The following is a 24,907-nucleotide window of genomic DNA, read 5'->3' on the forward strand; positions in this document are numbered from 1 at the left end:
TGCGCTAATTCTGCTTTATTGTAAAGCTACATTGACAGAATCTTGCAAGTCTGAAGGTACAGTTCTTCCACCACCCCCAACTCCTTTACAGTCAGAGAAACCAGGAAGGTTTCTGCGGAGCCTCTTGTCCTTGCTCTGTCTCTTTATCTGTTATTGAAGGGGGGAAGCATTCCAGCAGAGTAGCTGTCTGTAAGAAAATCAAAGGTGGCAATTAAACTGGACAGCAGCACTTAAACCACCAAAAGTTAGTAACATTTTGATTTTCTTTGTTTGGAAAATAAAAGGGTAGCCTATATGCCAACCAATAGAAGATGCTACTTGTACCTACCTTCAAGAAATCACCAGTGTATTCCCACTGGGACAAACTGCTTGTAAGGGTCAGTGCCTGAGATGGTTTCAGGCTTTCAGCTGACATAAAACTTTGCAACTCATGCCCTGTAGCATGATACGTTAAAAAGGGCCTAACAAAAGGAGCATGTTGGAGGATATATGTATCACTATAGTAGAACATTTTATATCCTGGACACAAACAGAGCTTTTGTTACGACTTAGGACATGTGTACATTAACTCAGTCATTGATCTGAAGAAGACAGAGAATATAAGGGGTTAGACTCCAGGGATATGGATTTGAAGTAGCTTTAGTAGGACTGGAAAAGACATCAGAAGTCCAACAACTGTGGGATAGAAAATAGTGGAGGATAAAACATTACCATTTCCAGCCTTGGGAGGGCTTCTAAAATTTAAAGAAATTCACTGAGAAAACATGCTACTAACAAAACATATCATTGGGTACTTGCTTTCTGATTACTGTAATCCATAATGGAAAAAATAATTGTTTAAGAAATCATTTTTTCTAGTCCAGTCTGAAAGTACAGGGACCTCTTAAAGGTTGAATTTCAATATCCTGGAAAGATAATGAGAACCAAAAGGTAATGAAAAAATATCTTTCACAAATCAGTTTGAACTAAAAATGCACACCGGGAGATGAAAGGTTAATATTTTGTTCCAAGATTTTAACAGATTAATATTAGTTCATAAACATGTGCATACATATGATAATACTGGTCATAATAAACCCATGAATAGAGTTAGGCATTTCTAAATTGCATAGTATGGGATATAGGAATATGAATTATTACTTATTTATTCAATGCATACCATATTTTTATCATTTTCACCATGATACTCAGAAGTGTAGAAGTGGTCTCAACCATCCATGTAGAAGCTGTGAGGTAAGTTAGAAAAAGAGCTCACTCAATAATTTTGGGGGCTATATTTTAACTCAGCCTCCCCATACCTGGTAGCTACAACTCCAATCACTATCAGTAACCAATGAATGTAGTCCATCTCATTTGATGGTGTAATCGTCTGGCTGAAGAAGGCTATTCTAATCACTAATCTCATGCTGCTTCAACAAATTAGATTTCTCATGTGCCAGTGGACTCAGATCATTCTTTATATCTTTGTGTCAGCAGAGAAATATGTCAGTGTAAATTTTACTGTGTTCACAGTCTAGCTTCAGCAATGAGGCCAGTAGTATTGCCACCTCTACACAATTTAATGCAGTTTAAGGTAGTAATTAATGGATTCTCAAGCATCCTTATCCCACCCAGCCTCAATTTCTTTTGGGGATAAGCAAAACTAATTAGTTCAATTTTTCATTATAAAATATAGTGGGGAAATTTGGGATATTCAGGATGTGATCCAATTCTTTTTCTTTTTTTGCAGTAAGACTGTATCCTAGGAGATAATCTTTTGTTTAAAACAACAACAAAACAACAACAACCTGTCAATCAGGACAAAGTAGTCTTAACTGTTCCTTCCTGCTTGTTCCTCTCATACGCCACACTAACCATTAACCAGATTACTGATTAATCTCCTGCGATTATTGATCTTGGAAATTGATGTCCTATGGTTTAAAAAAAGGAAAAACAATCCAGGCCAATAAGTCTACTCTGTGCAAGCTATACAGTCTTTCTTGCAGCCCAAGACCAAATGAAGGAATAAGGCAGTGACCAAATGGGGAAGGGCCTGTGCAGTCAATAGGAAATGGGATTATTCCTGACTCTGATGCAATTGCCAGCCTCATTACTGAAGCATTGCATTGTTCATAAAGCAAAAACCCACATCAGGAAAAAAAGGAAGAATTTTAATAGATGACTGCTCTCAAAACACAGACTTGGCAAGACCTGAAGACATTGTGAGTACACATCCCTTAAAAACAGCCATGCACCTTCATGCTGTGGTAAATGGAATGTGAGGATTAGCTCCATGGTTAATTTCTCTCTACAATATTTGTGGGAGAAAGGGACATTATAGCAAAACACAAGAGGGTTGATAAAATGTTTCAAAATGTTAGTGTGGTGGTTCTGGATATCAGCACTTTTTAATTTGCTGGATTCTAAAAATAGCAAGTTTGGGGGGAAAAACTTTATAAATTGCAAAGTCTTGCCATTATTAATTAAACAATAAATATTCTTGTTTTCTTCTGTGTCACATAGAATTATTCTTTTTATCACCTTTTTTAATATCTTCCCTTGCATTACATGTCCTAGAACCAATAGAATACTTGTAGCAGCCTTCTCCAAGCTAACTCTCTTCAGATATTCACAAATTAGGGAGTTAGAGAATTAACATTTTTTGTGGCGCATTAACTTGAGGAAGACACGTTTATTTCCATGACCAAAAAAAAACCTTAACAAGTTGATAAGCTTGAAAAATCATACAATTTCACAAATCTTACTTAGAATTTTAGGGCAGCTTTTCCCAACCTGGTATTTTCCAGATGTGTCAGAATATTCAATCATTTTCAGGAATCACAGCAGCACTTATAAGAATGGTCTTCTCCAATTCTTGTTTAGCCTAAGGTTGGACTGAAACACAGCAACTGGTTCAATGGAACAGGACAGATTCCTAGCTGAGGATAGACACATACTTAGACCTTTTCAGTCTAATACCTTACCTGCTATAGCAGACTGGATGGTGCCAAGTTTGAGAAACTTGCTTTACTATCTAATTTATTAGTGGAAGCATACAAAGATTTAACAGTTATTTGTTTAACTTAAAAAAAAACACCAGAATTCAGCAGTCCCATTTCATAAAAACAGTGGCTTGGGAGACTGAGGTGAAGCAAAAGCAAAGAATATACTCAGCCCAGGAATGTATTTACTTCTAGAATAGTATGCATCTTTCAGATCAAAGTTTTTTCTTCTTTTTGTAAGATGTTTGGTCAAGTATATTCAAAGACAGGGCAGCTTAATACTAGCATGTGCTTTCAAGCAAGTGGTATGATAAAAGGCACTCTGTGAGCAACAGTTTATCACTTGGAAATAGAGAATGTGGGCTCATTTCTGAAACGAGAAAAGAAATTGAGAAATTGTTTTATAGCACCCTGTTTTATATTAAACCCTAAAAACAATCAGTTAAAAAATCTGAACAGAATAAAGGCTGTTTATATTGAATAACTTTTGTGTAAAAAAAATATTCTATGTTTTATTTTCCTATCAGCTCTCATTCTATCTGATAAAAAAGAATTTGCTTTGTAAATTTCTTTAGAAGAAGAAAAGGATTTAACTGAACTTATCATAGGTTATATTCTGCCATTTACTGAAAGGTTGCCAGGGTATGGTGAAAGTATCCTTTCTCCCAATCATCTACACAATCATCCAGGCTTCCATTAAATGCTAAGGAATATTAGAAAGCATTGCTCCCATTGGGTCTCCCTTAGATGCATGGGCTTCACAATGATGGAAAACAGTGCAAACAGTAGCACCCCAGTTATAACAACAAGAGAGCTTAAAAATGACCAGTAAGAACATTTACCTGCATCTCAAAGCTTTTTTAGAATAAGGAGGAAAAGAAAACCCTCCCACTTGCATGTAAAGACGATGAATTTCAGGAAACATTAATTATAACTTGCTCTGCTGGGATCTCACAAGGGATGCCCAATTCTTCAATGGAGGGCTACCAAGGGTGACGAGTTTCTGCAGAAAGGGACTGGGTTGTAGTTTAGGTATGTCAGGATTAGCCTCAGCATATTTTTGCAGTTTTGTTAGAATCTTAGGCAGCCCAATCTCAGAAGCATAGAACATTGGACCACCCTTATATCTGGGCCACCCATAACCATTGATATAGATGGTATCAATGGCTTCTGGGCAAGATGCTATTCCTTCAGATAATATTTGGAAACCCTCATTGATAAGTGAATACAGACAACGTTCCAAGATCTCTTCTTGGGTAATGGTGCGAATTGTAATGTTGTGAGCATTCCTATAATTTTGAAGGAAATCGTGAAGCCAGGGATCAAACTTGGCTGTCTTTCCCCCAGGTTTATCATATAGGTACCAGCCCTTTCCAGTTTTCTGACCATATCTCCCCTTCTCACATAGGATATCAGGAAGAGGACTATACCGTCTACCATCTCGTTGGCGGGGAGGTGTTCCAAGAGGTAGGTTGGCTCCTGTCAGGCCCTGCCCTATTCTAGATTTCCAGCCCACATCAAGCCCAGCAAGATCAGCTACTTTGAAAGGACCCAGTTTGAAACCAAATTCCTCCATAATTTTGTCCATCTCCTCTGGAGTACTGCCTTCTTCTAAGAGGAAATATGTTTGTTCATTATAAGGAAAGAGTAGCCGGTTGCCAACAAAGCCAAAACAATTTTCTACTACAACACCACATTTGTCCATAATTTTGGCCAGGTTCATAACTGTAGCAATAACAGTAGGAGATGTGTGCTGTCCATGAATGATCTCTATTAACTTCATTACATGTGCTGGTGAAAAGAAATGAGTACCAATGACTTGCTGGGGACGGTTAGTAATAGAAGCAATCTCATCTATATCCAGGCAAGAAGTATTAGTGCCCCAAACAGTTCCTGGCTTGCAGACTTCTGATAATTTATAGAATATTTCTTTTTTCAGAACCATATCCTCAAATACAGCCTCAATAACTAGATCTACATCTTTTAGTGCACCAAAATCCAGAGTGAAGTGAAGTAATTTAGATTTATGGATATCCAGTATTTTGTCCTTCAGTTGCATTCTTAAAGCATTGCGCTCCAAAGAAGCTTTGATAGCTTTCTTTGCTATTTCAAGATGCTTCTTATCCTTCTCCAGAGCCACAACAGGAATTTTAGCCTTCACCAGAGATACCACAATGCCTTGGCCCATTGTCCCCAAACCTTTTGGATGAAAGAGAGAGAAAGAAGAAGCAATTATTAGAACATTCTGGCTAATGTTTATTAAACTGATATAATACAATGTAGGCAAATTTTTCACTCCTCAGTTAACTCTGATATTAAAGCAGAGGGAATATTAATACTATACATGTAAGAAAAGCCAGATTGTTCTAAGATCTCCAAAGTTTTTAAACAGGCAATATAATTTAGAATTTTGATGATATTTGAGCATACTAGCAAAATGGTAATTTTGGGTGATTTGTACCTTCTCAAAAATAAAGTTATTGGAATATGATCAATTACAAACCTTGAGTAAAAACATCCAGTTCTATTAATCCTGTTTATCTTTGTCCTTGTTCAGGGTAAGTAGCTGACTTCTAAATCAGGCATCCCCAACCCCCGGGCCAGGGCCATCACTGGGCCGTGGCCCATTTAGAACTGGGCCATGTAAGCGCTGGCTGGTGCATGCTTGTGTGCAGTTCAAGTTGTGTGAGCACCTGCTGAGCTGGGTATACATATGTGAGCACACCAACCTGTCGTTTGCACGAGCCAGTTCTCCTCTCCTTCCTGCCAGGCCACCAAGCCATAAAGATTGGGGAACACTGTTCTAAATAATGCATTGTACTTCAGTCTCTCATTATTTTTATTTTCTAAGAAAGTTGATTTAGGGTTCTTAGAAATTCATATTATGAAACAGTGTGTAGCTTCTCATTACATTAAAGGTGTTTTTTAATGTAAAAAAATCAAGGGGACAAGACGACTGGCAGGCACCAAGAACAGTAGGTTTTGGTGACTACATTGAAGTTCCATATAGGGAACTTCATCCCCTAGCAAAGACTGTTGTTTGAATGATTTATTTCACACAAGTACATAAAACTGGTCTTTCCCAAGTTCCATATATATAGATATCAACACAAAAATTCTCAGCGAGCATCGCCATTGCAGAGAATTCTGTGAACTGAATTCTGGGTATCTGGAGCAGCCTGAGGCTAAGCAAAGCATCACCAAAGCATGTATCACAAATTATAATCCAGAAAGCTGGGTTTGCAGAATATGCTAAATGAGCCAGATAATAAATTTATTTAAAATGTCAATATAATTAATAGTCATTTCTATACTTTGGTTACAAACGGATTGTACCTGTTTAGGTTTTGCTTAACATAGTATATGAACCCAGCACTTATGGGTCATTCAACAAACCATGATTTGAATGCAACATAGCTTATTGTGAGGTTTGAGTCCATTTATTTATTGCTGGTTAGAAATTTTTTTCTTATATCATTTTTTTCAAAACCCATGTGACCTTTTAGAAGAATGTCTTTCTTCCAAAAACTCAGAGGCCCCTAAATAGCTGGAGGAGGAATTGTAATTGGGAAAATGTAAATGGAGAAAAGGTTGAGTCCTGTTTCCCCAGAACTTAATCCCAGCCTGAATCATTGATTTCCATGGAAACGATCACATTTTAAAACATGCACACACACACATGCATACCCCTTTTTATGGGGACAGAAAAGCATTTTTCCTTGAAACAATTTCTTGCCTACTTGTATGCTGAGAAAAGTATTTATGCAGAAGTTGAAAGAACCCAATTCCAGTTCTTTAAAAACTGTAAGCACCAATGAATATTAATATTAGTACATGGTTAAGTTAAGCACTAACAAATGAAATTTATATTTGGTATACATAACATACACAGTTTTATGAGCTAGTACTGGGTTACTGCATGCTTACTTATTACAACAAAACATCAATGTGTTGCATAGCCAAGCACCAGAAATGCTCATGCAGCAATCAATTTACCAAAATGTATTTTACCAATGCCCCAGAAGCTTATCTGATTCTATTAGTCTGAAGCAATATATCAGGCTTGTATCAACACAAAGTGATCCATGCTCTTCAGTAATTACAGAGAGCTTATTGTGGACATTTCAGGAGGTGTAAAATATACTCACTGTAATTGTTCAAAGTATTAATGTTTATCTACATTCTTTATCTACATTTTCTGTTAATAATATGCTGAGAGGCTTCCAAACATGAGCACAGATTTGATTAGACATCAGTGTTTATTTATTCTAAAAGATCTATATGGCCGTTTTTCTTAAAGCAGAACTCTCCCAGATACTTCTACATCATGGCCCCTAGAATTAGTATTAAATTCCTTGTTCCTCAGAAACAAGTTTTAAGCTGATTCATAGTCATTCTTGCTGCTGCAGACCTTAAATACAATGAACAATAGGCAGTTAGTACATTTTCAGCTGATGAGTTGACAATGTAAAAAAACCAGCAGTCAACAAGCTTCTCCCAGCCATGGTTTGCTTTGTTAAATTATCTCAATGTTCAAAGTCAATGTACTATAAAGCACCAGTCCACTAAGCAAGGCATACATTTTGTAAAAGTGTTCTTAGTTTGATATAAGACCCTCACTAGCTCTGCTTCATTCCACATACTAACCTGCTCTTAGCTTGATACTAGACCTTCTACTGTTATGACACAGGTCCTCAAGGCAAGGTAGGCCTCTAGAGAGTCCTTTATTGCTCTAAGTAAATGTTCCAACAAGTGGCCCTCCAATGACTGGTAAGGCTCCAACCCATGCTATCCTGCAGGCAGCCACCCTCAGTGCCCCAAACAACAGCCCATATGTAACAAAGAAAGTCCACAGAGTAGGAGCATGCTCATGGGGCAAGGTCCAGGGTCCCAAATCCAATCCATCCAGCTAAGTGAGTCCCTGAGGCAAACTATTGTCCTCAAGGCAAAGTCAAGGTACAAGACAAAAAGCAGTTTTCAAGGCAAAAGGAAGGCAAAAGGAAGTCTTCAAGGCAAGGCGAGGCAAAAGGCACAAGTTCAAGCCAGGGGAATGTAAGCCAAAACAAACAATTATTCCTCGCAAAGACTCCCCATAGCTTCTTCTTGAGTCAATCCACTCCAGGAGTTCCTTGTGAGGAGGGGTAGGATGACCTCCTCCTGAGTAGCCTCACAGCCCTTCTTTGAGCTTGCCTACTTTCCGCTCTCCATGCCCTTGGAGCAAATAGGGGAGGCAACTGTTCCTCATCAGAGGGGCTGCTGCCTATCAGCACCACCGCCTATCTATGAGGGCAGGTAGCTCTTCATTTGGTTGCCCACCTCTCTCAATGCCTGAGGCACCTGAGACAGCATCGTCCTCAGCCCCTGGCCTCTCCAAATATTCCAGGAGAGATGTGCCATCCCCAATGGATGGCCTGGTTCCAACTCCTCCTCCTCTTCCTCTGAACCGGGCTCCAATGGGGCCATGGCATCTACTAGCTCTGCTTCATTCCACATAGTAACCTGGAAAAAGGGTGAACCTATATCTGTGCTTCTTTAAGATAGTAATTTCTGCATATTCATCACTTGTGACTTTCTGTGAAATTCATAAAGAAGACGCTTCCTTCTGCATGGTAAAGGAAATTAGGCTCATGCACATTATGTGTGCATATATGGAGCAAAATAATGATATTCCACATGTACTGAGTTTTAGACTCCATGATACTTCACACAAATGTCAGTTCTCCAATAAGTCACAGCAACTTAAAAAGGTTCAAGGTTGCAAGCAGATTTAATTTGCCACTTTTTTTTTTAGCTAAAGGGATATCAGTCATGAGAGAGCATAATTAAGGCTGCAAAGTTGCAGGGGGAAAAAGACAGATGAAGACTGGTCCCTCAAGGCTGCTTCCTGCTCAGGTGAGCTTCAGAGAGTTCAGCGTGCACACGCTGCAGCAAACCACATCTTGTACATAGTAGTCAGACTGTGGGGGGGAAGGAGTGGGGAGAACAGTGAAAGTATAATGTGACTGTCACTCTCTTAAAATCAAAGAGGGCACTACCAAGGACTGGGCTACTTAGGGAAGAGTTTCCCACTGAGTATAAACCAATCAATATGCAAAGCAACAAAGGGCTTTTGAAGAAACTGTACAGTACATCAAAGAGAGGGTTTTTTTTAATTTTAATGCCTTTATAAAAAATTAATGAGTGCATTATCTTCCTGGGGATAGGCAAGGAGAAATGGAAGCAGTGGATCATTACAATGAAAATTAAAACTTCTTAAAAGGCAAGTGTCAACACAACATTTTGAGATTAATGATTAAATATGTGAATTAAAGGAAGAAAACAATTTTTCTCTTTGCTAATTCCCTCTAGAGAGAATCTACCCAGGGTGGCAGGAGGGAAAGCAGAACAATCTCTATTATTGCAGTGACAAAACTGCGTAATATAAATTACAAATTCTTTCATTGCTGCATATCACCAAAATGTTCATTCTTCATCAACAGCTATTTTTTATTTAAAAGCAATAAAATACAGAAGGGATTTAGTATGTCACCAACTACCTTTTCTGCCTTTTCCATGGGAGATTTAAAAGAAAAGATTTACTTGTTTACAGCCCTATTTTGGGTTTGCATGATACAATGGACACTACAGTAACCAATCACATGTATTCCGGAATGTTGTGTGCACTCAGTCTGTTTGTTTAGTGTATTGTTTAGTATGTGATCTCAGAAAACTGCATCAATTGATCCATCTTTAATTAATTATAATTATGTATTGATGAAAATAGAATCGTGATCTTTCTTGTAACTGTATTATGTTTGAGGCTACAGCTTCTGAAATATACCTCTGGGAAAGGAAAATGACTGTAAGAGGAATTAACAATCTAGCTCTGCATTTTATCTATTGAAATTAAGCAATGCTTAAAATACAAACTAGGTACCTTAAAGTAACTATGCAATGCTTGCATAGTCTTTTTCATGTTTTCTGCATAAAATGTTTCTTTTCCCCAACAAAAACAACAGTTGAACTTTGAATAATTCAAAGATGTTCACAAACTTACCTATCACAGCTGCTTTCCGGATTGGTTGAGGGGGTGCAGTCTTCCAGGATGCCCCATTGGGCAACATCCATTTTTCTGAAATTCTTTGGGCAAAGAAAGCATACTGCAAGGCTTTAGCCTGGCCTGAAGTGCAAAGGAGGAGAAAAAGCTCCTTTTCCTTGCGAATTCCTTCTTCAAAGGGCAAGTACACAGAAGCTTCCACAGCTCGAAAGCACATTTCGGGTGCGAGGCACCCTGCAGCCTGTTTCTTCACCTTCAAGAGTGCCTCATATAGAATAGCTTCCATGTTAGGGAGTTTGGGAGTTTGTTTCAGAGAGAGTCTGCGAGGTCCCAATGGCTGACCTAGAGAGCGCAAACAAATAATCTCATAAAACAGGCTAGCTTATCAGTTTATCAGTTTCTTTTTCTTTGTACAAGAAAATCAATAACAACGTAAATGTTTTGTGGCCCATTCTTAAATATATTTAATATCACTGTATACAGTAGTAGTACTCATTGTGATGTGAAGTGTGCATGCGCAGTGTTGTGATAATGGTATTTGGTGAAGTTTACTTTAAGTAGGGGGGAAAGGATTGCAGTATACAGGTAGTCCTTAACTTTCAGTTGGTTGCTTAGCGACCATTTGAGGTTACAACAGAAACTTTGAAAAAGGTACTTACAAACCAAATTCAAGGTTCTAATGGCCGCCCTTACCATGGTCATGTGATTGCATTTTGGGTGCTCAGCAAAGGCCCGCATGTATGGCTGTTTGCAGCATCCTGCAGTCACCTGACCACATTTTATATTCTTTTTGCCGGAAACAGGCATTTACTTCCAGTTTTTGATAAAAAATGCCCATTGCAGACAACGAGTTTGTTTAATGACCATACCAAGGCATTCTCTTAACAACCATATATTCACTTAGCAAAAAAATGTTGTAAAATCAGGTCTGAAATTTTGGGGTCATTTATGGTATAACGTGGTTAATTAAGAACTACTTGTACTGTTTAATAGCATGTGTATTTATTTGGAAATGCAAATAATTCCTGCTAAGCACATTGGCAATTTAGATCAGCATTAATGCAAAGAATTCAATTTGTATAGTAATCTAGTCCTCCGTCTGGCCTCCCGAAACCACTTTTCCTTATCTTCAACCCAAATTAGAGCTATGAAATAAGTTGCTCTTCAAAGAATCCTGAGAGTTGCTGAGCATTTTTAATTATAAAAATGATTTAATGGCATTTATTCATAGAAAGAGTACTTTAGAATATGTAGTAATTTAAATTTAAAAGAATCGTGCCTTTCATGTTTGCTGAGAACTTTAAAACATTATTTCAGTAGAGACTGCCTTTTGTATAAAAGGAAAACAGTGTAAACAAAACTACTTCATATGTTTTAATTATCTTAAAATTTAAACCATAGCTAATAAATATTAAAATAATGTAATAAGTTATTTTCCTGTATCAGTTTGGAAAAAAGTATCACTGTGCTTATGTTCTATAGAACAAGACACCCTGAAAGATGCATGTGTGTCTTGAAAGATGTTAAATATTTTTTCTGGAGTTTTCCTATTTTTGAGACTGACTTCAAACAAGATGTTCAGAGAAAAAAGTTTCTTATATGATTTGAGAATCATAGAATTTATGGGATTTAAATTACAATCTATGCCTATTTGTAGAAGCCATATGGTAGGTAACCATTTTATAGTCTGTGGCACTCAGATAGACAAGCCACATTTCCCTATCTCCTCATTCCTAAAGCACCATCGGTAAAGACAGAAAACTAATGCCAGCAAAATGTGCCTTTCTAGAAGTACTTTCTTTCTTAGATGTGGGTACGTTTCTGTATAAAGACCATGTGTCAGCTTGTTGTGACCCTGTGATATCAGATGTGTTTAACGTTGAACTATATTTATTTTTGGTCCATCTGCAGGGCATTTGAAAACGGTTTTTCCCCATTAGCAGGAACGCTTGTGTTGCCCTGCAGCCCTGTTGCTACGATTTCTCTCTTTTAAAGGAAGAAGCAGCTTAAAGCATTTTCTGTTGCTCTAATGAAATCTCTGTGAGCTAATTTTATTTTATTTTTGTATACAAGATAAAAGTGTACAAGATGAAATAAGGATATGGATAGTGCGTGGGCCAACAATTTATAGTATTTGATTACTTTTTCATATGGAGTAGGGGACGAGTGGACTTGCTTCTGGTGAGGCAGTGTACTCTGTTCCTTTTACTCACTATTTCATGGCTGGCAGGTTTGGAAATGATTGCTAATTATCTGCAAATAGCTTTTATAGAATGAAAATGGTATGAAGCATTAAGGAAATATTGCTAATAGAGGTAAGATTTGAAACATTCCTGGTTTGACAGGATTATTTTTTGTATGTCACTCTCTTCTATTAAGAAGCATAGAACAGCTATAGTATTAACAAGAAGCCAGCCATTGTCCAGATTTTATTTAACAATGGCATAGCAGTTGCCTTCCTGGAACTTAAGCTGCAATCATTGCTTTGGTGAACACTGAGAATGATTGCAGAAAGTGACATTATTTGTCAAAGTTTGGCGCCATCATGTGGACAAACGGCAGAGTGTGTTGAGAAAAGCAACTGATGTAAAACATCCACTCAGGTCAAACATTTTTTATTTCTTCACAACTGAGTTAAAATAATATTTCCTGAAATACAAATTGCATTTGAGAAATCTGTATTTTCGTGCATCTGAGTTAATCCCCAGAGCAACCCAATATGTATTTTTGAGAAGAAATGCCAATTGACTAAAACCCAGTAAATATAGATAATATCATTACTTCTGTGTGTTTACAAGCTAACTGGTTAAATGTGGAAACTTGACTATATGAAGTATATGTCATTAATCACTGTCTTCTTCAGTGAAAAACATGGCAATTTTATGGGCATGTGGGAAAATACAGTTTCTAGAGCTAGCTTTTTTTCTTGATACTTAAGAAAAACATTGACTAAACCAGTGCTTTGTTATTCAAAAGTTAAGTTCCTTTTGGTGTCTCAACTTCTACAAAGTGTCCATTAGGTTGCTTCTATTTTACAAAATAATTATTTCATTTAAACCAGTGGTACAATTTAGTCATTCAAAATGTCCACAAGACTAAGGAATCAATTCCACAAGAACATTAAAGCTACTTTTATAAAAATTGGCTATAACAGAATCTTGCAAGTCTGATGTATCTCATCCCCTTTCTCAAAATTCAATGAATTAGGGAGGAATCTGACTGACCATTTCTGAATACAGTAGAACCTCTGGTCACGAACGCTTCTGACCACGACTGAATCGAGTTCCGACCAAAAAATTCCCTTTTTTCCCCCTCTGCAGCTGATTTCCCCTTCCGCGCCATTGTTTTTGTAAGTGCCAAATTTCCAAAATTAGATTTGGGTCACAACCAAATCGGGTTGTGACCAAAATTATGGAACGAATTATGGTCGTGACCAGAGGTTCTACTGTATGCTCATTCCAGACTTTAAAAAGGCTTATAGCCCCTTACACTTAAGCAAAGATCATACAAGTTCATGTCAAGATTATCTTCCTTCCTCTCTCCAATTTGTAATACACATAGTCCTTGGCTTACAATGACAACTGAACCCAAAAAGTCTATTGCCCAAGTGAGATATCTGTTAAGTGAGTTTTGCCTCATTTTACGACTTTTCTTGCCACATTTATTAAGAAAATCACTGCAGTTGTTAAATTAGTAACACAATTGTTACTAATCTAGCTTCCCCATTGACTTTGCTTGTCAAAAGGTCACAAAAGGTGATCACATGACTTTGAGACACTGCAACCATCATAAATATGAAACAGTTGCCAAGGGATTGAATTTTTATCACATGATTATGAGGTTGCTGCAGCAGATGTAAGTGTGAAAAACACTTTTTAAAGTGCCATTGTAACTTCAAATTGTCACTAAATGAACGGTTGTAAGTTGAGGACCACTTGTATATATAACTATAAATACAACTAAGTTTTGACTGGTCTTACAATTCATAGTCACCTGCATATGAACCAACTATAATTTTACTATTTCTTAAGAATAAAAACAAACCTGAATGAGCTGAATTCCTGATGTTGCTCAGTGTATGTTGTATCATATTGAGCAATTTGTGTTGGGAGAAATTTCCATGACTGAACTGCATAAAGAACACTATGTTCTGTTCCCATGTTGTCTCATTATGATATTATATCACTGTATGTTAATTGTCTAACTGCCAAGAAGGAATTATGCAAGCAGAAATTTCTAGAAACAGATTTGCAAATTATGAAGGTAGAAAACAAACACTTTAAAATGGTCATTTCATACTTTGTAGACCTGGTATTTGTGAATGCTCTTATAAAACGATTGCCTATTCACAAAGTGGGTGTCGTGACAGGTATAGCGAATTATAAAACACCAATTTATCAAAAGCTATCAGCCAACAAATGATAAGATAGCCAGATAACCAGATAGATAGGTAGGTAGGTAGAGGAATATATAGATAGAGACAGACAGACTGACAGATCGACAGACAATAAATCTGATTTTCAATTATAATATATATGGCTATTTATTTAACTTTTCCTCTGCTTGACCCCCAACTCCTATGGCAGTACACTACAATTTTAAATTTAAAAACCTTGCACCAACCAATAGTAATATCAGCTAAATAATTCTTTCCACTGGTTGGTATTTTCTTTTGGGAATTTGTTGTATTAAATTTTGCTCGGTACAACTGAATGTTCTTACCCAATATTCTTTGTGCTAACTTTATAGCTGCTTCAACTGGATTTTCTTCAACAATCTCATCTAAGATCTCCAGTTTCAATGCTTCAGTAGCTGGTACATGTTTACCTAACAAAAATAAATATTACTTTTTAATTTAGGGTTCTCTTAAATTCCATCTGCTCCTTGGGAGTTTCAAAGTATGTTATTGGTAGACTATTTTGAGCATAGACCAGGGGTCTCCAAACTTGGCAACTTTAAGATATGTGTACTTCAACTCCCAGAATTCTTCAGCCAGCCATGAGAAATTCTGGGATTTGAAGTCCACAACTCTTAAATTTGACAATTTTTAAAACCCCAGTACTAGACAAAATTGGTAAATCTTTTATCCCACAATCAGTTATTAGAAAAGCATGCTAAAATAATAAAGGGAAATCCACTAACATCATTAGCAGAAAGGGGTCAGCAAGGCAGTATTGCCTACTAAACTGTAAGGCACAAGTGGCCTATATATTCTATAGGTAGCTTCTATAGCACAGCAGCCAGTTAGAGAATAAGGATGCTTGTCAGCTGATTATTGGGCTGATGTGCTGAAACATTAGAATTGATAACTAACAAATCAGTAGGGATCAGGTGACAGAAAAATCAAACAGAACCCTATAAAATAATTGGCTCTGGCCTAGGTTCTAGTTTTCAATGTCACTCAGGGATTAGCTAAATGGCTTTGATTGTTCGTACAATTAACATCACACTGAACTTCAGATCACAAAACTGGTGGTCTTAAGTGTCACAAATAAGCTGTCATGGGTACAAACTTTTTAATATAAACTATTAAATAAATATTTAAGTTTTAAAATAAAATATTATAATCAATATAAGGCCAAAGCAGTATCAAAGTTTTTAAAATAATATCCAAGAAATTCACTGTTTCACCTTGCTTTTTTGAATGTTGTGAGACAGAATACAGTGATGATGTAACAGAATAGTGCTAAATCTAGAAACATTCAGAAATCATGTATTTGCATGAGAAGCACAATATCCTTCAAAATAAAGTGGAAAGCCAAACCTAATTTGGAATAACAGAACTCCCAAAATACTGCATATTTTTCAGTCTTCTCTGTAGGATTGTATATAAAAGTAATATTCCCAAAATTACCTGAATTTCCTCTATCAACACACTCATTTTCAGGTGCACATCTTAGGGAAAAGTCCATCTAAAGTGTTGCTAATTTATCAGATATTTTCTAGCTGCTACCTAAGATTAGCTAGGTAATATTTCAGATGATGAATCTAACAAATCCAGAAAGTATAAAACATTTTTTTACTGTAGTCATGCTATCCTATATTTCTGGAAGGTATTACATAAAAACTGCAACATATGCAAATATGCCATATAATATTTGCACACGGCATATGTGTATTCACAGATGAAAGAATTTACCTGTGATGATCATATCAAGTGCAGCTGGTACTCCAATCAATCGTGGAAGCCGTTGAGTCCCACCTGCTCCAGGAAGTAAACCTATTGTGACTTCTGGCAAACTAACTTGAGCCTGGAGTGAGGATGAAATATTTCTAAATATTTACAATATATAGAACATATAGCATCTTCTCCTCTAACTTTTTTTAAAATGCTCTATATAAGCCTGTAAGCCATATGAGTAATGTTGAAAAAGATGAACTAATCTGGAGAAAAGTTGTATTTCAAAATCCTGGATTCTCTATTCCTCTTCTAAATTTAAAGTTATATTTATAGTTGTTGTATCATCAGGCAAACTTTGATTCCTGGATCAGTAATACAATCTTACTTATCAAAGTGGGCTTCCTCTGTAAAATAATGTTATTAAATTTTACAAAGCATAAACATAAAAAAATAACTTAAACTATCAATCAAAAGAAACGATCAAGAATAAAAACAGAATAGAGATAGAAATGTAAAGAAGTATAAATAAAAAGAAAGGAAAACACAAATATATTCAAAGAATAAAAAATATTTTCCCCTTTTAAAATTGTAATAATTATCAAATCCATATGTCAAAATTTGATTTTTCTCCATCACCTACAAAATTTCCACAAAAGACTTAGAACTGTAGATGAATTCCTTCAGTGATTCCATCTCTGTCAACTTTATTAACCATTCCTCTACTACTGGCATCATAGGTGCTTCCAGCGCTGAGTATACAAAAGTCATGCTGCTATAGGTATTATCATATATAACAATAAGTAAAGTACTTTTTTAGCACTGTTGTAATTGCAAATGGTAGTTAAATGAGGCAGTTGCTAAATTTGGGCCTGTATTGTTCTATAATAAGTATCCATTGCCTTGATTACATATTATTCATTTTATAAGGTATTTTTTATTCAATTGGAATTATTAATCTTATTTAAATAGCTTCCACAGTAAATTACAATGATACTATGCACACAATGGCACAACTGTGCAAATACCACAATAAAGTAATTGCAGCAGGAAATATGATACATGTGTCACCATTCCCCTGCCTCAAATGTACATAATCTTCAGTTTTTTCATGTTGCTTTCTAGGATTGATATCTTTAAATTTTTAATAGAACATTTTATAATTCATAGGTATTTGGTTGGGAGAGATACATAGACATCAGGGGACTCTAGATGATAATGATACTTTAAAGACATCTTACCTTCATGTTTGCAATCCTATAATGACAGCCCAGTGCCAACTCCAGGCCTCCTCCGAAAGCTAGGTCTTCAATAGCAGCCACAAATGGTTTTTCACTCTTCTCTATAAAAGCAACTACAGACTCCAAATTTAGGGTATATTTATGAATACCAACAGAGAATCCTCTGATATCAGCACCTAAAAAAATTGAACCAAATTCTGAGATTCCATGATTGCTTTAAATAACCACCTCATTAAAACCTTGTGCTAATTAGCATAAAACCAAAATGTACTGAAGATTGACATACTTCAAATAGGAAAGGTAACCTTGATTTAATTCAAGATTTTGGTTCGTATTAGACTCTCTGCTTATAAAAATCAATGGAATACAAGCAGGAGCATTTTTGCCTGCTTGCAAAGTATTTCATGTTTCCCCTAAATCTTCTATGAAAATTTGAGGAGAGAGCATAGTGCTCAAGAAAAGATTGGGGTTCATTGACATGTATATCTAATAAGTATAGTTTAAATCTTGGGTACATGAGCTCCCATTGCTCAAACTTAATGAAAAATTGCTCAAACTTAATGAAAAGAAGGACCAGGAGTGACATGATAGCAGTGTTCCGATATCTCAGGGATTGCCACAAAGAAGAAGGAGTCAAGCTATTTTCCAACGCACCTGTTGGAAGACAAGAAGCTATGGAGGGAAACTAATCAAGGAGAGAAGCAACCTAGAATTAAGGAGATATTTTATGACAGAACAATTAATAACTGGAACAACTTAAATGCTCCAATACTGGAAGTTTTTAAGAAGAGATTGGACAACCATTTGTCTGAAATGGTAAAGGGTTTCTTGGCTATGCAGAGGTTTGGACTAGAAGACCTCCAAAGTCCCTTCCAACTCTCTTGTCCTATTCTATTCTATTCTATTCTATTCTATTCTATTCTATTCTATTCTATTCTATTCTATTCTATTCTATTCTATTCTATTATTACCTCCCTTCAGATTATCCTGATGGAAGACTCCTGCTGGCTGAGGAATGCTAAATAGATTTTACAATGTGCCAAAGGTGCTTGAATTCAAAGAAAAACAAGAAAGTCCAGTTGCCTTTGAAAAAGCACCTTTGGGACAACTATGACCTGGAGAATCTCCATAAACTTTTAGATTCTACAATCTATGTATGAGTATAAAATTACTTCCTGGAAACTTTTGAGGATAGATAAAACCATTATAACATAATGGCTATCATGATGGTATTACAGATTTCTCATAATCTTCTAGTTGAATCATAGAGAAATCTACAAGTGGGGCAGGATAATGCTAATGGTATAAGTCTCATTGCAGGACTGTTTTTGGGATTCTCTTGAGTGATTTGTCCACCCCTCTTTCTATGTCCAATCTGGGCATCTCTCAATTTTAAGAGAAGCTTATGGGAAAATATCAGGCAGAAATAGCCCTAGAGGGGAGGGAAATAGATTTGTCATATTTGTACAATAAGTTAAATTCTGTACAACTCAACTCAAACAAATATAAAAAATAACCTCAGCAGTGTACAATATATGTCAATTTTTGCAGTGCAAAAAAGCAGGACTTTGAGAAAAAATGTGGGAATGCTGAGAATGGAAGTGAAAGTTGACTTAAAATGAGAAAGTAAAGGGTGACCTTTTTGTAGACAGCAACTCACCCATGGTAAGAAGAAATCTGAGAAGGATTTTGAGTAATTGAAAGAGATGTTAAACGTGGCTAAGAAATTCTTCTGCTAATTTTCAAGGACTGACATTAGAATATCTTACTGAAATCTATGTAATTCTTGCTTTTGGGATCTTGTCCAGTTAATCAATATTTTTACCCAATAAATGTATGAATATAGCTCCTAAACAAAAAAATGAATTGAATCAAAAGTTCTTACCTGCACTGAATTTCCCATTTGCTCCACAAATCACAACAGCTTTCACAGTGGGGTCAATATTTGCACGATTTACTTCTTGTTTTAAAGCCCGTAATGTCACATCACTAAAACCAATCATTTACAGTGTAAGAAAATCATTTACAGTGTAAGAAAAAAGATACATCTGCCTGAGTATCAATATAAAAGAAAGAATTCTTCAAGTAATAATTCAAGTAGTCTGATATACAAGACAAAATATTTATGATTTATTTCAGCAACAATAATCTGCTTGAAAGGTTAATTGATATTCATAAAACAGATTCATTCAGAAGTAATATCATAGTTTGACTTCTTTAAAATGACTTAATACGTCTATGTTAAAACAAATCTGGACAACTAGACTGCAGCAAAGGAATAAAGCAAACAATAATTTCTTGCTGCCATTTAGTAGTCATCCAGATTTTTGACATGTATATCTAATAAGTATAGTTTAAATCTTGGGTACATGAGCTCCCATTTCATGTGTACACTATCTATACAATGGCCTCTTACACAGTTCATCATAATATGGTAATAATATATTTATTTTCAATTATGAGAATTGTAGTAATATCTCTGTCATTTTCTATTTACTTCATTTATCAAGGTCAAGAATTACTGCAATATATTCTTTGATAAATATTGCAACCTGAAAAATTATAACTATTGTTTTATTTATCTCTCCCTGCCCGTTTCAAACCTATCCCTGCATTCTGATAAGATCTTTCTTCTGTGTGGCTTAGATTTCTCTGCCTTTTTGTGTTTTTAAAATAATTCATAAATCTGACACATTGTTAATACACGAAGATTGAGAAGATTAAAATTGCCACTAGAGGTAGCTATAATACTACCAAGAATTTATCATATATTAAATGAAAGAATTGAATGATTTTTTCTCTCATTTCCAGGATTAATGGAAATTGAAGGCGACCTCATAATCCAGGTGTTTGATGCATGAAAGATAACTGTATTGTTCACCACATGTTGCAATGCCTTTTTCACTGCCTAGCTTGTGCCATTTGAGTTGGCAGAAAACTGCACCAGCGTATTTTATTAGCTGTCTGCATTTGTGATTCCTTAAATGTCTTTATTGCCTGTATTTTAATTCACTGCAGTTACCTGACTTCCATAACAAAATCTAACAAAACTCGAAATTGCATTTGGGTGGTATTGAAATAAGAAACTCTATTTTAATACAGGTACGCTTAAGGATAATTTAAGCCAGATTTATACATAGGGTAGGGACACGATGAAGGGGGTAGGGGCACGATGAAGGAACATGAACATAGAAGAAACAATGTATTTCTAGACCTGTTTGTGGGTCACTGCAAGTATACAATCCACAATATCAATTAAGCTGTAAACTATAATTTATTATGGCCTAATTTATTATTCATGCCTTTTTTCTGGGCCCTGGAGACTAAAACTGGAATTCAATTTTCATCTTGTCCACACTAAGTTTGATACCAACTTAATTATTTGTAATATTTTAAAAAGCAAAACAAAATCAAAAGGCCAAGTAAAGATGATTGGGATATCAGCTATTAATTATGAAACTTTGACAAGCTTTAATATGCTATATACGCCATCTGACTCTAGAGGTAATTAAATTAATTAAATAAAATAAAGTTAATTAATTAAAAATAAAAACAGTTCATTTAATAATATGTAGTAATTGAGCATTTCATAATGTGATTACTTTTCTGAGTCAGCTGAATAAAATCCAAAGTCCTAAAAACACCAAGGTTTATATATTAACCAGAGCTCTTTCCATGATAGATTTTTCCCCTGCATAACCATTATTGTCATTATAACATTACTATGTATTCTGAAAGCAGAATTTATATAAATTACCTCATTTTAAATATAATTATTTTCCACATATTACTTTATCAAGAAAAAATTGAAAGGCATTATTCTTCTTTTTAAAATTTATATTAGTCTGTACAATGAATTAAGTTTGTTGTTTTTTGTTTCTTAAACAGTAGAATATCTAGAGGTGGAATTCAGCAGATTCTGAACAGTTCTGGAGAACCAGTAGCGGAAATCTTGAGTAGTTCAGAAAACCGGCAAATGCCATCTCTGACTGGCCCCGACCCCCCCCCTCTTCTCTGCCTCCCAAGTCCCAGCTGATCGGCTGGGTCTTCTTTTGTTGGCCTGCACAGGAAAATGGAGCTGGAAAGCAAGTTAGTGGGGTGGGAAGGGAATGGAAATTTTACAGTATCCTTCCCCTGCCACACCCACCAAGCCATGTCCACAGAACCAGTAATAAAAATGTTTGAATCCCACCATTGAGAATATCAACAGTAGATAAATTTGTTGGAACTGGGCAAAATAGAAATTCATTTTTGCATATCTATCGGATCACATTCCAGATTTAAAACCAAGCAATGTACAGAATTTTCTTAAAATAAAATTATACAGTATTATACACACACACACACACACAGAGAGAGAATTATATATATATATGTGTGTGTGTGTGTGTGTGTGTGTGTGTATAATACTGTATAATTTTATTTTAAGAAAATTCTGTACATTGCTCTCTCACACACACACACACAGAGAGAGAGAATTATATATATATATGTGTGCGTGTGTGCGTGTGTGTGTGTGTGTGTGTATGTATGTAGTACAATATATATGTTCCACAAGATGTTATTATGTAAAAATGTATGGATGAACTAATAGTTTTCTTTAAAAGCTTGTTTGTAGTTTGAACTATTTTTGGTGACGGGCTAAGTTTAGTGGAGCTCATTCTTACTTCTGAGGTTGTGCATAGGGTGCTGTGCAATCCTATGTTTGGATAACAACATTTTAAGAAACAATTTTCAGAAAAATAAGATAAAAGGCAATTGAATAGATACGGATTTAAAAAGAATTATAACTTCTAGGTAGGAACTGTTGGAGATCAGCATCCCCTCCCCCCCATTCACAGGTAAAATCCATGGAATAATTGCTGCCCTTACCTAGTTAGAATTTAGTTTTTGATGATAAGTTGATTAATAATTTACTTGAAGTATATATTTTCTGGGCATCTAAATTAGTTTACATTGGCTGAAGAATCTTAAGTAGGTGGGCCATAACATGTACTGTTTTCAATGTTGTTGATGCCCTATTTAAAGTTCAAAGTCACTGTGCAGCAATGGGCATGAAACTTTGATGTTCTTTCCCATGATCTTATTTTGGCCTTTGTTTTAAGACTTGTTCTAGACTCTTCAGGGAAAAACACAGACTTGGTTTAAGGATTTACTTACAGGTAGTATGTTTGCTTCCAGTACACTTTTCCTCATCACATCCAGTGTGCAGCACAGCTTGAATGATTAGTACTTGGATGTTAGTCCAAAACAAAACAAAACAAAAATACCTGGGCTATAGGCTAGAAGAAGCAAACATTTCTGCACAGTGACCAAGTAAATTACACTGCTGTGTCAATGTAAATCACCAAGAACCAAGCTTGACTGGAAGAAACTTAACACAAAGATAATAAGACAAGCAATAAAGATGGCTCCTATGTGGAATAAATCTAGTTGAATCCAAATATGCAAAAGTACTAGTCACCTGGACAATATTCCTTTGCATACTTCTATCGTAAACAACAGCAAATTGAATGACACATAGCACTATTGGTTCATTGGAGAAAACACTGAAAATCCATCCCAAACCACAGGTGGATGATACTTTATTAAAACCCATAAAATTAACTCAAAAGTGTGTGTCACTTTCTCGAGAACTCTTCCTGGACAGGATTAATCGCTTCCTATTACACAGATGTGGGACTAAACTGGTAACTTTTCCAGTCTTTCCCCATAGTTACCTGATTGTGTTGAGCGGAGGATTACACATTCGAATCACTGCCACTTCAGAAGCTCCCCGCATATATTCAGCCATAACCTTCCTTAGATTGTTGCCAAACAGCAACAACGAATGCTGCAAACTTATTTGGGCAATAAGGGGGAGACCCACACAATTTGGACGAAATCCAGCTGGAGATGGGCGTTGCTGTTTTAGAGCCGCGCGCGCATTAAGAGGGAGGTTCCAACTGGAGCAGGAAATCCTGGCCGAAGGCAAGTCTATGTTTAAGAGCAGTCTAAATTCTCTGGAGTCGATTTAACGCGAAAATTATTTATTTTAAATTAAGGCGGCAGCTTCTTTTTTTACACCGGGACCGCTTTCCAGCAAAGAGATCTATCGAAAGAACAGTAATGGGGACTGAAAAATTACAAGATCACATGTCTGTTCCATTAAAGTCAGTGCAAAATACATATAAATAAGAAATGGGATGGGATGATGTATCATATGGGTATTTCTATTGTAAATGTCTTCGTATGCCTTTTTTTATTTAAAAAGATTTTCTTGGATTTTTTTGGTGTGGTTTTGTGATTTCGGATAATGGTGAACAGCTTAGATTTACTGCTTGTATATGCCTAAATAACGGAATAAATGGAAATAAAATAGTAATAGTGATATTTTCTTTAATATGTTTATTCTTTCATTTTTAAAAAACAAGTATTTTGAAGTCATTTTAGGCCATCTAAAATGCACAGATACATAATTTAAGAGGAAGGAATACCTATGCATGTTAAGGGATGCAGCTTTTGCACTTATGACTGTTCGGACTGAAATGTATTATTTGCAGCTGAGAACAATCATTCCAGTCATTAATTGTAGTTCAGAATGGCCAACTAACTTTTTCAGACAGTTTATCAAACATAGGTGCAGAACTTACTAGACTGCAAAGATAAAGTGTAAATCCAGTACTTGTAAAGGTTTCCTAGATTAAATCCTGAAGATCTTGTTCCCTAATAGAAACGGAGATGAGCACCGCCCCCTGCAGTTGGTAGACTTTCGGAGTAAAGTCCGCAGGGACTCCTTTATCTTTTTGATTCCCTAATATCATATAACAGCTATATACTATAGGTATTATTGTGTAGATAAACATCCTATTGAGTTCAGTGGGTTATTTGCAACTGGAACACACAAAACAAGTGCAGACTTATTTTTAATTATCCAGTTGATTGGAATTAAACAACTGATCAAATTGAACAAGTCACTTAAAGGAATGTCAGTAACTCTTGCTGAGGCCCATTCCACTTCACCTTTCTTATTACGTAGAAACCCAAAATGCACCAAAATAGGCAATTTGGCTCCAAAGCGACACTATAAAACTTAGGAGTCTGAGCCGAGAGTGGAAGCCACACATAGGTAAATGCTTTATATTTTTCTCTCAATAATTTGAAAATCAGCAATGAGGAATAAAAACACCTCTGACTCAACATTTCTCTTTTCTACATTTAAGGATTTTTGTTTTCAAATTCATCAACATAAAAAATATCAACTCAGACAACATGGCACAGTACTATAATGTACAGTACTATAACCTTTTGACTTGGAAGACAAGAGAGCATCTTTTGCACTGTCCCAAAGGTGCTTTTTTCAGGAGGCAACTGGACTTTCTTGTTTTTTCTTTTGAAGACATTTCGCCTCTCATCCAAGAAGTTTCTTCAGCTCTGACAGGATACAGAGGAATGGAAGGATTTGTATTTCTTGCAGACAACTGGTTATTTGCATCCTTTTATAAAGGCACTTGGAGGTTTACCTGTATCCTCAGGGTCACCTGAGTAATGC

The 24,907-nt window shown here is 35.9% G+C and overlaps 1 protein-coding gene and 1 long non-coding RNA gene across 3 annotated transcripts; both read right to left on the minus strand.

Annotated features, from left to right (window-relative positions):
• LOC148125837 (uncharacterized) lies at positions 1–1,254 on the minus strand. Its single transcript, XR_015743545.1, has 2 exons — positions 1,160–1,254; positions 1–187 (listed from the first exon to the last, which is right to left on the minus strand). It is a non-coding gene; the product is annotated as an uncharacterized LOC148125837 (long non-coding RNA).
• Positions 1,255–2,651: 1,397 nt separating this feature from the next.
• On the minus strand, positions 2,652–23,299 carry EHHADH (enoyl-CoA hydratase and 3-hydroxyacyl CoA dehydrogenase). 2 transcript variants are annotated; one of them, XR_015743544.1, is made up of 8 exons: positions 23,097–23,270; positions 19,262–19,365; positions 17,377–17,552; positions 16,157–16,268; positions 14,740–14,844; positions 10,018–10,359; positions 3,824–5,180; positions 3,171–3,351 (listed from the first exon to the last, which is right to left on the minus strand). XR_015743544.1 is itself a non-coding variant. In XM_026701365.2 (7 exons), exons 1-7 carry the CDS (start codon positions 23,168–23,170, stop codon positions 3,910–3,912), a joined length of 2,184 nt encoding a protein of 727 aa, XP_026557150.2. In that variant the 5' UTR covers positions 23,171–23,299; the 3' UTR covers positions 2,652–3,909. The 2 variants fall into 2 exon arrangements, 1 of the variants encoding a protein (XP_026557150.2); XM_026701365.2 differs by having other exon boundaries at positions 2,652–5,180; positions 23,097–23,299.
• Positions 23,300–24,907: the final 1,608 nt, after the last annotated feature.

The sequence above is a fragment of the Pseudonaja textilis genome, chromosome 4 (assembly GCF_049901715.1).
Source record: "Pseudonaja textilis isolate UNSWEBS1 chromosome 4, rPseTex1.2, whole genome shotgun sequence".
NCBI lineage: Eukaryota > Metazoa > Chordata > Lepidosauria > Squamata > Elapidae > Pseudonaja > Pseudonaja textilis.